Consider the following 13,837-nt stretch of genomic DNA (forward strand, 5'->3'; position numbering starts at 1 on the left):
AGCTTTTTAAACTTTGGTTCTTGTGTTTATATTGGAGGCCACTAGGATAATGTTGGGATATAATTCTTAACTTTAGATTTTAAAATCCTAGAAATATAAATTTTTTCCTGTTGCTTCGGTTACTTGTGGGAAACACTTGTTCCTTAGTTTTCTACTCTATGGGCTGAACTAAGGAAGTTTAATATATTTTATCCAGAGCTCAGCTTTTAAATGTTGCGCTGTCTCTGTAAAACGTGTAAGAAGCTGCATTGAATTTCCCTTCCCCCACTTTTAAATACAATTCCTTCAGGAGAAAAAAAAAAAAAAAAAAAGTGTCTGTGTTATACTGAGTAATTATGCCCCCTGGGAAAGAGAATATAAAGATCTTTAAAATCATTCAAGTGAGAGAACAAGCACTTTAACTTTTGCCTCGCAGGAGTCATGTATTACATTATCAGCCCCGTGCTCCCATGTCAGTGTGTCGTGCCTTGCAGGTTAGCGGCTTTGGCAGAGGAAATGAAACCCAGTCAGTTACTGCAGGATTTATAGTAGACCCGCTGTTGCAGGAAGCGGTGAAAAGTTGATTGATAGTCCGAGGTGAAACTCTACAACAAGAAACAGGATGTATGTTTGTTATTTTATACCCGTTTTCCCCTCTGCCCCCTCCCCCCCCCCCCCCCCCCCTTCCATTTCAAGGCACTCTTTTACTTTTTGTTCGCTCTGTTTATAAATCCACAATTCACTTTTCTGGTAAAGCATGTGCTGACTGCAAAACTGTTGGAGAAATGGATATGGCCGTACCAAAGATCTGAAGCTGACATGGTGTGCCTGCTTAGTTAGAGGTGTTCTAAACGTTGCACTGCCTCTGTAAACTGTGTAACAATCACAGAATGATATGGGGTTGAAAGGGACCTCTGGAGATCATCTAGTCCAAACCCCCTGCCAAAGCAGGTTCACCCAGAGCAGGTTACACAGGAACATGTCCAGGTGGGGTTTGAACCGTCTCCAGAGACAGAGACTCCACCACCTCTCTGGGCAGCCTGTTCCAGGGCTCTGCCACCCTCACAGGAAAGAAGTTCCTTCTCATGTTTAGATGGGACTTCCTATGTTCAAGTTTGTGCCCATTACCTCTTGTCCTGTCGCTGGGCACCACTGAAAAAAGACTGGCCTCTTCCTCTTGATGTGCACCCATTAAGTATTTATAGGTGCTGCATTGACTTTCCTTTCCTTCACTTTTAAATACAATACAAAATAATAATAATAATAACGAACAATTTTGATAATTATTTTTCCTGCAGCATCTACTTCTACAATCATTGGAGAAGGAAGTTGTTTGCAAACTGGGCGAATAGTACAACTGTTTAAGATTTGGATTGTCGTTATCAAATGGGCAAGTTCTGTTTGTAAAGTTAAATAACATATCTTGTTCTCTGTTAAAGGTCAAAAAAGTTGGCTGCACTCTCTGAATCCTTGCAGAAAAGCACACTTGTGAAGTCCCACGTAGGATTTGAGCTAGAAGAGCTGGAAGCAGCAGCGGTGCTGGTACAGGAGGAAGAGCGCACGTTAGAAGCTGCTGGCACAGTTTCCAAGCAACAGCTGCCTTCCTCTGAGTCGGAGACGAGTGAGTCTGAAGAATCCAGCAGTACTTCATCATCTGAGACAGAAGGCTCTGATTCAGAGGAGCGAGAGTCCTCCACCAGTGAAGATGGGAAAATAAATTCTTTACAAGGCACGTTTCAAGAGGAGAGGACAGTTCCACTTATTGCCTGTAATGGATTAAGGCAGGGCACCAACGCTTCGACGTTTGAGGTTAGTGATGAAAAACCAAAGGTTTCTTTGCAATCTACAGCTGTTCCTGTACAACTGATAGAAGAATTAGAAAAGCAAATGCACACTGCAATTAGACTTTCAGAACAGCCTGAAGGATTGGCGACTGCGAGCTGCATTTCACAGGAGCCAGAAGAAAACCGTGTATCTGAACCCGACGGATTTTCTAAAGATACTGCTGGGAAAGGAAATTTCTTGGAGGTGTCTTCAAAGACAAACCCACTTCTTTTATTTTGCAGCAGAAATGAAGATGAAGACTAAAGGACCGTGTTAGAACGTGGTGTGACCCACCAGCAATGCAGCTTATTGCTGTAACAAGCTGTTCCCAAGGCTATCCGGAGCTGCGGAAAGAACTTGATATTTTTCTTCTTTGTTGTGTTGACATTTTGGAGGACAGGACTGCTTTGAGAAGAATTGATAGGACTGTATGATAGATACCCTCGTAGTTTGGTTTTTATTTTTCTTCTCTGATTCAACAGAGTCTCGGATTTGATCTCTACATGTGGGAATGTGTAATTTCAGTAAACTTCTAGAAACATTTTTCATTAAGCTTATTCGGTAGTAGAACGATGTCCTATTCAAATACAACTGAAACGAGTTGTAGCCTCATTCTAGTTATCTTTAGCTGCTGGGATTTACTTGAAAAATAGCCTTGTTGTGTTTGTATAAACTTGTTTATGAGAATTTGCTGCATTTTTTTTAATTCTAAAATGCTTTATAGCTAACCACTTCCAAAATAATGGTTATAACTTTAAAAGTCTAAACAGTGCTGACAAATTATTTTAAAATATATACATATTTTCTATTTTTTGTACAAAAAGGAAAGTTCTTTATCATCAGTGCAAGATTAGAAGGGTTATAGCTTATATTTCTACAGGATAGAAGGCTTATAGCTTATATTTCTGCGGTTCTTATGTAAGTTATTTCAACAGTTTTGCCATGTATGTATTGTTTCGTGATGTTGCTGAAATGTTTTCACATGTGGGCTCTGCTGTTGCTCTTTAAAGGAGAGAAATCCTAATTATTTCTTATTTCTTTCTGCATATGCTTTTAATATCACCACATTAATGTTAACCAAGATGAAGAAACAACGTGGTGCAGGGGTCTTGAGTGTAGGGCTGAAACCAAACCTGTGTTGTCCAGACCTGGCTTTGTTATTTGTCATCACGTAACTTTGGCCAACTCATTTGCTCCTTTTTGGCTTTATAAGATTAAAGAATTCCAAGCAGTCAATGTAGTTTGTGCTAATTTCTGTGAACTGTAGGTAAGTTCTTGAAACCCTGCGGCTACTGCAAATTATACGCTGCTGTTCAGTCTCCACAAAAGGATTTGGGGACAGGGACCACCAGGTTTGGTTCAATGGGCTGACAAAGCGGGAGCCTCTGGAGGAGCAAACCGTGATTACTTTTCAACCTTTCTACTATTAAAAAGCGTACAAAAATCCCAAGCTTAAAGACTTATTCTTCACCAATGCTACACCCTGCTGGAAATCAGCAGGCTGGCTCTGTTGCTGGGCTGACTTCTCTTCAGTAAGAACTGCAACCCCGATCTGCCAATATTTTTTATGTTCTTAAATACCTACTGGTCGCTTAATCAGTCTCTGTGTTCGGTTCCCCAGGGGAGGAACCTTTCCCATCTTGTCAGTGAGCACTTACTCTTCTAAACGCCAGCAATAAAATCTACGGTGTAGCTGCAATTATGCAGCGTGTGGCTGAGAGAGGGGAAAAAATGCGCTTAAAAAAAAAAAAAGTAACCTTCTTCCCACTCTCCCCAAATTACAGGTACAGACTCTGAAACTTTCTTCAGCTCAACATGGGCTGGAGAAAGCTAAATTAGTACAAGTTAGGAAATACACATTGTGAAAATGGAGAGGTATTTGTAAGGTCCTATGTCTTTGGCTGTCTTTTTTCTTTTTGTTTTTTTCTTTTCCATTCTCCCATTTGTGCAGCCTGTTGAGGACAATGTTCCTCTTTTTCCAACAGACCTGCTTACCTTCGGGGGCTGGCTGCGGCTTCTGGAGTGAGGATAACATCTTTGGTTGATTTTTTTTTTTTTTTTTTTTTTTTTTTTTTGTTCTTTCCTCTGCATGCCTAAAAGCGTCACTTATTTATGCCGTTTGTGAGCCTTTTCCATCATGTCTGTTTGATTCCAGTTTGGGTGTAAATGTCTTTACTGTCCCTGCAGTGTGATGCCGCAGTAAATGCTAGATGGGAACATTGCATGCACACAGATGTTGACTCCCAGGTAACTTAGATGTCACCGACGTCCTCACCTTTGAGACCCTGCACAGCTGGGCTCTGTTTCTGCCTCCGAAAACATACTGGTGCCAGCTCATTTCATGTGGGTCTGTGCCATGCTCTTCCCTTCTGCTTCTGCCCCGCTCTTCCTCTGCCCCTGGGAAACGTGCTGGGCTGTACCCTGAAGCCCATTCCCAGGTTTCTTCCCCTTCTTCTCCAATATTGATGTTCACCATTGCCTTTTTGCAAAACTGTGTTGAGTGGTTGTGGAGCTGATGGTGAATGTTGATTTCTATATTGATTGATAGCGATTTTATGTGATCTTTGTAGTGGTGGGAAGTTTTTCAAAGTTTTTCCATATCGGAAATTCCCCATCACACCCAGAGCGCTCAGGATGAGCAACATCTGTATGAAAGAGAAGCCTTTGCTTCGCTAAAAAGAACACACAAAGGCATTTTTTTTTTTTTTAAAGAACCTTTGTTAACCTTTTTTAGCCAAAACTGAGGCTTGTTGAATCCAGGAGCCACAAACACTTGGGAAACACAAAAAAGCCGACCCCTCAATCCCGTAGGTTGCTGCGGGTTCTGAAAGAAGTGAGTGAACTCCAATAAGGAGTCAAATTTCTGTAGAGGAGCTATTTGAATGAATCTGTAGGAATTGCAGGTTTTCCAGGCTGGAAATGGGTTGATACAGGAGGAACTCGGTACATGCGTAGCGTGCTCTGCTGGTTTTAAAATTCTCCTCATTTCTAGTGCTCCTCCCCACCCCATCCACCCAAGCTTATTTGTAGCACAGCCAGCACTTTGTTTTAAGGCATTTGTTGCTCATCATCGTAATCGGTCCGAAGGGAACAGAATTGCAGTGTCTGGACAAAATTCCTACTGAAAATAAGTTTGAATATGAGCTAAGTGTGAGAGGGGAAGAGCTGTGGGGTTTTGCTGGAGGAGGGGAAGGTGGGTTGTCTAAGGTGTACCGAGTGCTCTGGGGGAGAGATTGAACGCAGTCGGAAATACAGTTTGTTTAATGTCTTGTTATTAATCAGTTTATTTTAGAGGTTTAGGCTAAATAGAGCGTTTTGTCCCAGCCTTACGTTGTGGCAGCGATGCAGAGCTCCCCTGAAGCCGACTGAGGTGGCCGTGGGAAGATGGCTCCAGTTAACATCCCAGTGCTTCTCCACCGTATCAGACTGTCGTGGGGACGACACCGACCTCTGTTCTTACCCAAACCCAAGCGAGGGCAAGGTCTGCATCTTCGCGGAGATGTTTGTGAGCTCTCCTCCCAGAAAACTGCTCTCCCTGGGTAAGTGAACGGCAGCAGCCCTGGATCTGTGCCTGAGGCCCCAGGGGAGTCTCGTCTCCCTCCTCGCTGCTGCCTGCAGGGCTGTTCCTGCCAAGGAGAGCGGGAGAGGGACCTGCAGGCCCTCCCCTGGTTGTGCTCTTGGTGACATATGTGCTGTCTTGAGCTGCCAGAGTGTGACGGAGCCCTGGTAAACGAGAACGAAGGCAAATCCGGTGCTCTCAAGCCTTGGCTCTGCTGCTTGGCAGGACTGAGGGGATGACACAGGGTGTCCCTTGCATCCAGGAGCTGGCTCTGAAAGAACGGAGATGCTCTTAGGTTAGACAGGGAGACACTTGTTCATGTAGATCTTTAAAAATAAGTTGTTAAAAGCAACAAGTGAAATATTGGAAACAATGAGAAGTAGCTCAACAGACCTTTTTTTTTCAATGGGGACAGTGTGACCCCACTTTGCAAAAGTGTTCGTTTATTCTTGGTGGATACTTCATTCTCAGGATTTTGATTCCTTCAGAAATAGAAGAAATTTAAGTTGATGAGTTTTTCTTGCTGTCTGTTCTGCTGCAGAACTCCAAGCGAATTCTAGGTGGGTGTTCGTACTTTGGATGCAGAGCACAGAGGATGGCTTCTCTGGACCAGTGCTCAGCTTTTGGAGTCGACTTCTCATTTCTTTCCCCCAAAGCAAAAATTAGTGCCGAATTGACTAAATAATATTTTCTCCCACGGCTTTTCTTAATTCCGGCGTGCTTTCTGCAAAGTTGGTAAAGGCTTTGCTCTGTATCGAAAGAAGAAAGCATCGATTAGAGTTGATTTACTGCAGTTAAGTGATAAATATGGCAAAGAAATTGATTCACGGCGCTGGAGTGAAGGGGCCGGGCAACCCTCTGCCATTGACACAGCTGAATATCGTCAAAGCCTGAGCCGGCTGTCTCAAGGCTGGAGAAAACAAACAGGGAAACACGTGTCAAACAGATAAATAGCTCTGCTGTTCAGAGCTCTCCGTGGAGGCCATTTGTCTCTCAGATAAGGAAGAATGCACTCCAAAGCTGGGAGGAGATAAGCTGGGAGGACAAAATGAATGTGGGATTGCTGAGGTGCTGCTTGGGCCTTTCCGCGGGGAGCAAACGCGGTGCCCCCACCCCGGGGGTCTCTACAGGGAGCAGCACCCCGGGAAAAGTCTCGTGAACTTGCAGATTTTACTTAAATATTTCAGCAGCAGGCGATATTGACACCTGTACAGCATACAGGCAAGTGGCATCAGTGTCAGCTGTCTTAGCAAGTCACTCATTTTAAAATGTTTTTTGAGCCCGTTTCTCTCCTTTTTAGTGGTAAGCGGGCTGCAGCCTGTGGTTATGTGGGCATGTGCGAGGCACGATTTTGCGTTGACACAATGAACTTGGGTTCGTAGTATTGTGATACCCGTAAATCATACTATTTTTAGATGCTTAGGTTTTGGAGGAGTGACGGTACCGTTTCCACAAGTGCTGCGTTGGGAGACCTGACCGAGCTCGTACGTGAAATGCCTTCGGTGATGTTGGTTTGCATTTCTTCAAACCTTTTCTCGTATTCAAAAGCTGCGATACGGTTGAGCACAGTTGGCGGCGCTTTGGAGGACGCTGGAGGACAAGAACAAAAGCTGTGTCCCTTAGGTGAGGACTAAAATGTTGGCAGAGCCTCCGGGAAGGAGGACAGCTCTGACCTCAGTGACACCCCTCGTTTCTGTGGGAGAAGCTTCCTTTAGTAATTAGCATGGAAAAGAATCAGAGAGTTTCAGGTTTATAACCCAGTAAGGTTAGCCAGGTCATAACCTGACTTAACCAGTGACGCCAGGAGCTCGGTGGTCAGTCCCTCTCTTCGCTGCTGATCTTCTGAGTGTCTTTGCAAATCGTTTTCCCTGGTTTCACAGGTACCTGGCCTGACTCGGGAAGATCCAAAAATACAGTGAAAAGGACTAAAGCTGAAATCTGATAGTGGAGACTTCTTTCTCTGCTACTGGCTTGTGCTGGGCGAGGGCAAGAGGCTAAAATCTACAGTTTCTGATGTATTCTGAAATACCTTCCTGTGTATCAGTACCCAAGTGTCTGACTCAAGGCTGTCGGTGCCTGGGGAGCTGCGGTTCTCACCCACACCAGCCTGGAGTCACCGCTCCTCTGAGCCCCTGAAAATTAGACAGACCTGGCCAAAATTAGATGCCAGAAACCTCTTACATCCTTTTGTTATTTTTTATTTTTTTTTTATCTGAAGGCTTGGCTTTCTGTTCCACTGTGTATGGATACTTCTGTAAAATGGACCTCTTAGCCCTCTGCCCAGGGGGATCTGGAGGCCTCGTCACCACCTGAACAGTGCTTTGGTGGTTGTCTTCTGGAAAAGTCCTGTTCTCGGGCGATGCTCTGGCATAGCCTTTCTTTGAGTCAGTAAACCAGGGTAAAACCAGCTCATTCTCATCGCTGATTTGGCTTGCACCACTCTTCTCCATGCCTGACCCCGCTTTCAGCATAGAACCCCCCTTCTCCAAGCTGCTCTTGGAGGTCTCACCTCTGAACTCCCCTCATCGCCTCATCTGTTGACAGGGCACTTGCCCGCAGTGCATCTCCTCTTTATGTTAATATATTTTGCTGCTTCAACCTATGTTCCTCTGCTCACCAGACCTCACCATCTCCTGCCTTACGTGGGGTGGGAGCTGCACGGGGTGAAGGAGGAGAGGCGAGAAGCTGCTGGGCAGGGAGCATGGAGTCAGCATTGTCCTTCAACAAAGCTGGGGAGCAGTGGTTGTCCTCCCCCTCTACTCTGCCCTGGTGAGGTCACACCTGGAGTACTGCGTCCAGTTCTGGGCTCCCCAGATCAAGAAGGACAGGGAACTGCTGGAGAGGGTACAGCAAAGGGCTACAAAGATGATCAGGGGACTAGAACATCTCTCTTATGAGGAAAGGCTGAGGGATTTCAGTCTTTTTAGTTTGGAGAAGGGAAGGCTGAGGGGGGATCTGATCAATGCTGCCAAATACTTAAAGGGTGGGTGTCAGGAGGATGGGGCCAAGCTTTTCTCAGTGGTTCCCAGTGACAGGACAAGAGGAAATGGGCACAAACTTGAACATAGGAAGTCCCATCTAAACATGAGGAGGAACTTCTTTCCTGTGAGGGTGGCAGAGCCCTGGAAGAGGCTGCCCAAAGAGGTGGTGGAGTCTCTGTCTCTGGAGACGGTTCAAACCCCACCTGGACACGTTCCTGTGTAACCTGCTCTGGGTGGACCTGAGGTCCAGTGGGGTTGGACTAGATGATCTCCAGAGGTCCCTTCCAACCCCATATCATTCTGTGATTCTGTGGGGGGAGAAAGTTCAGCAGATGGTTTTGTCAGGAGACGGTGGCTGTGTGTGCCTGGCCCCCGCTGTGTGAGCTGTGGCTTTCTGTGAAGGACAGGGAGGGCTCCTGCTCCCAACCAGGGTTTTGTCACTTTCAGGGATGCTTTTTGGTCTGGTGTCAGTGACAGGGTGAATGGCAGGAAACATCGTTCTCTCTAATTATGGACGTGTGAGAGATTTGGGAGTGTAACTCATAAATGGTAATGAGATGTTTAAGGCATAAATCAACGGTGTATCAAGATGAGAACAAAACTCCCCTCAGCTGAGCTCCAAATAGCCCAGGTAGTGACCCGACTGCGGGACCCTACCTGCCAGGGCTGTAATTACTTCTCATCTCCTGGCTGCAATTTTTTGGCAATTATGCAGAAATAGCCCATTTCCTGCAGTAAATAAATTGGGATTCGTGTTTTGCCTTGATGTGTAACTCCTCCTCCTCTAATATGCGGCATTGTCCATTGATTTGCCTAATTACGTGTATTACAACTGCATCAGGCGCTGGGTAGCAGCAGGGGTCCGTTCTGGGGAGAGGAGGAGGGCGATTGCTCCATCTGTTCCTCCGAGCTGCTGGGAGAAGCGTCAGGGAGTGAAGTGGGAAATGGAGGGAAGGAATTACCATTTAGTGCAGGTGCCTCTGGAAGGGGGAATCCCACTGCCAGGTGCTGGCAGGCAGCTCTCCTGAGCTCCTCGCGCGCTTAATTACCCTATAGCGAGACTTCCCGGCTCAAATTAGAGCAGGCAATTGCATCTGAAGTCTTGAAACAAAACGGGGAGCGCAGGAGCGCTTAATCTATTTCACTGGAGAGGCCTGCATTTCTCATTCAGCAAGATTCACGTCCCATTCGGCCGAATTTAAAAGCAGTTACCTGGAATTAGATGATTAATTTAAAAATCTGAACGTAGAAGCGTAAAAGCCGACAAGGTCAAAGCATCTGAAGCAGCGAATCTGCGTTCCAGCGATGATATTGTAAAAGGCAAGTGAGTGCGATACTTCGTGCTGTGGATTTAGGAAGAAGTTTCTTGGGACTGTCGGAGCCGGAGCGGGGAGTGACAGGGAAAGCACGGGGAGGAGCTGTCGTTGGTTTTCAGTATTTGCTGTCCCGGACACGTAGCTTAATGTCTCCGGAGCTGCTTCTCCTTTTCACACTGTCGGGATCGCTGCTGATGGATCAATAGTGGCAATAGGATAACGTGTTGCTTGTCTCCTGTTGATTTCTGCCGGGCTGCTAACAGCCGGGAGACGGTGACTCCTCGGATCAGCCTGTCTCTTAGTTCAGCTGGAAAATACCCGAGGAATAAAAAACGGCCAGAACGTGTTGTGTGCCATCGTAATGAGAAATGCACAGGGACTGTAATGTCCTGGGACTATAATGTCCTGGGAATAACGCACTTGGAAGAGGGAAGGCTATCAAAGTTGAAGTCATGTTGTGTATCCTTTTGTGTTTTAAATTGCCTTAGGGCTATTTTGTGTGTGTGTTTCTGCTCCTTGGGACAGCACTGTGAGAGCTGATACACCCTGCATCTCTGCAGGTTTGATTGTGCCCTTGTGGTGTATCCCAACCGCTGTACCCGGCAGATCACTCAGGAGTCGTTAGTCCTGTCGTTAATTTAGGAATTAAATTGTCTGAAACGATCACATAACCAAGAGTACTAGAGAAAGTTGAGATTTTTGGTCCATCCTGTCCTGAGTGACCCATCTGTCTGTGCCTGGTCCCTAGAGCTGGGGGTAAAGGTGGGAGCTGAAATCACCTTTCCACGAGATGTGGTCTAAATTATCATAGAATGGTCCAGGTTAGAAGGAACCTTAAAGATCATCCAATTCCAACCCCTCTGCCCTGGGCAGGGACACCTCCCACCAGACCAGGTTGCTCAAAGCCCCATCCAGCCTGGCCTTGAACCCCTCCAGGGATGGGGCAGCCACAGCTTCTCTGGGCAACCTAAACACTTATAGTTTTATATGTATAAATTATATATATATATATATAAGCACACTTAAAGTACTTTTCTTCTTAACTCTACGGTACGTGTACCCCGGTCAGGCTCTCAAATCCAGGGCATGATGGCTGCTGTGGGAAAGAGCCGAGGCGAAGGCGCAGCAGCAGAGCCGTCATCGTGCCCAGGATCTCGGCGTGACCCCAGGTGGGAAGGATCATCCGCAGTGACACACACACCCGGCTGCATCCACATCGGAGTTGTGAGGATCGTCTACGAGAGCTCTGAAACGAAGCCGAGGTGCTTGGCAGTGCTCCAGTCCTTCATCCCGGCTCGGAAGCATTAGGCAAGGATTTGGTGTGGGGCGCCGGCGGGAAGTTCCCTTTTGTCTCCAGATGTCCGGCAGCAAACTTCATCCGTCACAGCAGTGGAGGATATGTGGGGTCTCCCAGAGTAAGCAGGATAGTACTGTCTAAAAATTGGGAAAAATCTTTATTTCAAGAAGATACTGATGCTGACATGATTATGCTCTCAAATCCTTAGGGATTTGAGTTATGAAGAATTACAGTGATATGTCTTTCCCTATAGAACCTATTCTATATTGCTGAAGCAATAAGCTTGTGGAGCCTTAATACTGTGCTCTTAATGACCCTGATGAAAGTCCTAAATCACACTTTTCTTACTCACTGCAAAGCTGACTGGCTGCCATTGAGTATCTACGTCGCGCAGGCAGCGAAGGAAGCCGGGGTGTGCGCACGCCCGAGTGTGTGTGTGTGTGTGTGGGGGGGGGGGGTTTAATCAATTTGCTTTTCCAAGAGGCTAAAAACAAAAGTCGGAGGAGCCCCCCCAGCGCGGTGGTTTCCCTGGGTGCTGCTCGGATGGCAGCCTGGGCTCCCGCCGCTCCTCGCGCTAATGGTACCCTCTCGCCGGAGAAAACGCCGCACTTCAGATCTGAAGTGGTTGGCAGAGGCTGTAATTGAGGCGTGAAGTGACTTTCCACACAAGAACCTGCCTTCCCCGTGCCGGGCTGCTCGCTCCGCTCACCGCACAGCGCCGGTAACGGAGACGCTTCGGCAATTAGCCGTTTATAAACGGGCTGGGAAGCCTATTTCTACCCCTGCTATTCTGTTTGGATTGCTGATCCTCCAATTTGCACCTTAAACCCCTTAAAACAAAACAAGTGTGGAAATGTCACACTGATTGCAGTAATAAATGTCAAAAGACAAAATATTTATGACGTAAATAAATACTTTTGGCCCCAACTTTATCAAAACCAAACTGCAATTAATGGGATTTTTTTTTTTACTACTGATAGTTACTAGAACAGGAATCCTGAGGCTTAGAAATATGGTTTGAGATCATTTTTGCTTAACGAATCATTAGTTTTATTAATTTAGTATAGATTCATAGGGGGAAAAGATAAGCTAAAGAAAATAACGATGTATTAGGTTGGTAGGAGGTATAATTCAAATGAATCTGAGGAAGCGGCTGAAATCCCAGACCCGTCCTTTGAAAGAATCGGTTGGATTTTGGCAGGTCATGGGAAGATATTTTCGCTGATAATGTGATACAGACCCTGACGCACGTGTTGGGGCGCGTGGGAACGCAGGAGGAGCTGTGCTGGGGGCACCGGGGCGAGCGTGTCGCCTGCTGCCTCTGCTCGGGGACCCCCGGCTGCCTTCCCCGGGGGGGCTCTGACCTTCCCAGGCCCTGCAGAGAGAGGGCTAGGGTTGCAGTATCGGGTTTTCCTGGCTCCTAATGTTATTTTATTACAGCTCCAAATTCCCTGAAATTGGTCAGATATTTCCACTGGGTCCGACCCCAGGCACAAAAGAAGAAAGAAGGGGTTGAGGAGGAGGATGCAGGATGGGGGGACAGGTAATTTTACCTCGTTATCCTACTGGTATTTTATCGTGTGACCACGGGCATCTCCCGTGTGCTCCTGACTCCCCGCTTCCCTTAAAATGGAAATAGCAACTCTTCCTTGCCCTGCAGCGGTGCTCCCCAGTTAAAAACATGAAAGAGGTGAAATCTGTCTTCCTATTCTGTTTTCATCTTAAACTTAACGTTTTACTTACAAATTCCTTGAATTACAGGTTAATCGATGGTATAGAGTAACTGGACCATCTAGTGCAAGAATGTCAGAGAAAAACCAGACAAGCTACAGCTTGTAGCTGTCAAAGGCCCACTGCGACATAAATATTAGATGGATGTTTTATAGATTAGGGAAAACGGGCTGGATGGCTGACAGCCATGGGGAAAACGCGAGGACCTGTAGACGTCCAAGGCTGGAAATGTGGTTTGAGCGTTAAACTGGCCGTTGCGTGACACCAGCGGTTACAAGCCCTGTGGTTAAGCAGGTGTGAAATCCGGGGGGATTTGAAGCACGCGTGAGGTGAGGCGGGAGGAGAGAGGCAGAACTCCCCTGGAGAGCAGGAGCCGCGCACGCTGGGGTCCCGGCTGGATTTGGTTGGTGAGCACGGTGTGATGGTGGAACTCTGCTCCGGAGAGATGGATGCTGCCCTGCTGCCTGCCCCCAGCCCTGCCTGCACTGAGCCCTGCCTGCTGCCTGCCCCCAGCCGTGCACCCAGCCGTGCCCCCAGCCCTGCCTGCTGCCTGCCCCCAGCCCTGCCCCCAACCTTGCCCCCAGCCCTGCCTGCTGCCTGCCTGCCTGCCCCCAGCCCTGCCTGCTGCCTGCCCCCAGCCCTGCCTGCACTGAGCCCTGCCTGCTGCCTGCACCCAACCCTGCCCCCAGACCTGCCTGCACCCAGCCATGCCCCCAGCCCTGTCTGCCCCCAACCCTGCCCTCCCATCTGGGGACATCGGTGCCCCCCAGGAGAGCACCCCAGCTTGCAGGGCTGTGCCAGCAGGCACAGTGCAGGTTTGCTGCCCCGGGATGGACTACAGGGGTTGTGCTTAATCCATCCCTCGTGTTCTCCGCAGCGTGCCCTGAGCTCCAGGTCTTCCAGGCTTTGATGAGACTTTCTGGCACTGGAGGAGAGCCACGTGCGAGGACAAGGGCTTCATGCTCAGGTGAGGGACAGGAGAATCCTTGGCTTTTCAAACTGTTGTGGGTGCTGATGTTTTGTCCCCCCCCGAGCTCGACCTTGTGTCTTTGCACCAACCTGGCGCGGCAGGTTCCACAGAGCAAGAGGCCGGGAGCTCTGCCGGAGGTGAGACCGCAGCTTTCCTGCCCTCTTCCCTCACTGTTAACTT

General features: G+C 47.6%; 1 protein-coding gene across 2 annotated transcripts in view; it reads left to right on the forward strand.

The window, feature by feature from the left end:
• Window positions 1-3,037, forward strand: part of SHQ1 (SHQ1, H/ACA ribonucleoprotein assembly factor) — a 49,320-nt gene extending 46,283 nt beyond the window's left edge. The window contains exon 11 of one of the 2 annotated variants that reach the window (XM_074152402.1): window positions 1,419-3,037. In XM_074152402.1, coding sequence (XP_074008503.1) covers window positions 1,419-2,067 — 649 coding nt within the window. In that variant the 3' untranslated portion in view covers window positions 2,068-3,037. The remainder of the gene's footprint in view (window positions 1-1,418) is intronic. The other variant, XM_074152403.1, reaches the window with a different exon arrangement.
• Window positions 3,038-13,837: the final 10,800 nt, after the last annotated feature.

The sequence above is a fragment of the Numenius arquata genome, chromosome 8 (assembly GCF_964106895.1).
Source record: "Numenius arquata chromosome 8, bNumArq3.hap1.1, whole genome shotgun sequence".
NCBI classification, from domain to species: Eukaryota; Metazoa; Chordata; class Aves; order Charadriiformes; family Scolopacidae; genus Numenius; species Numenius arquata.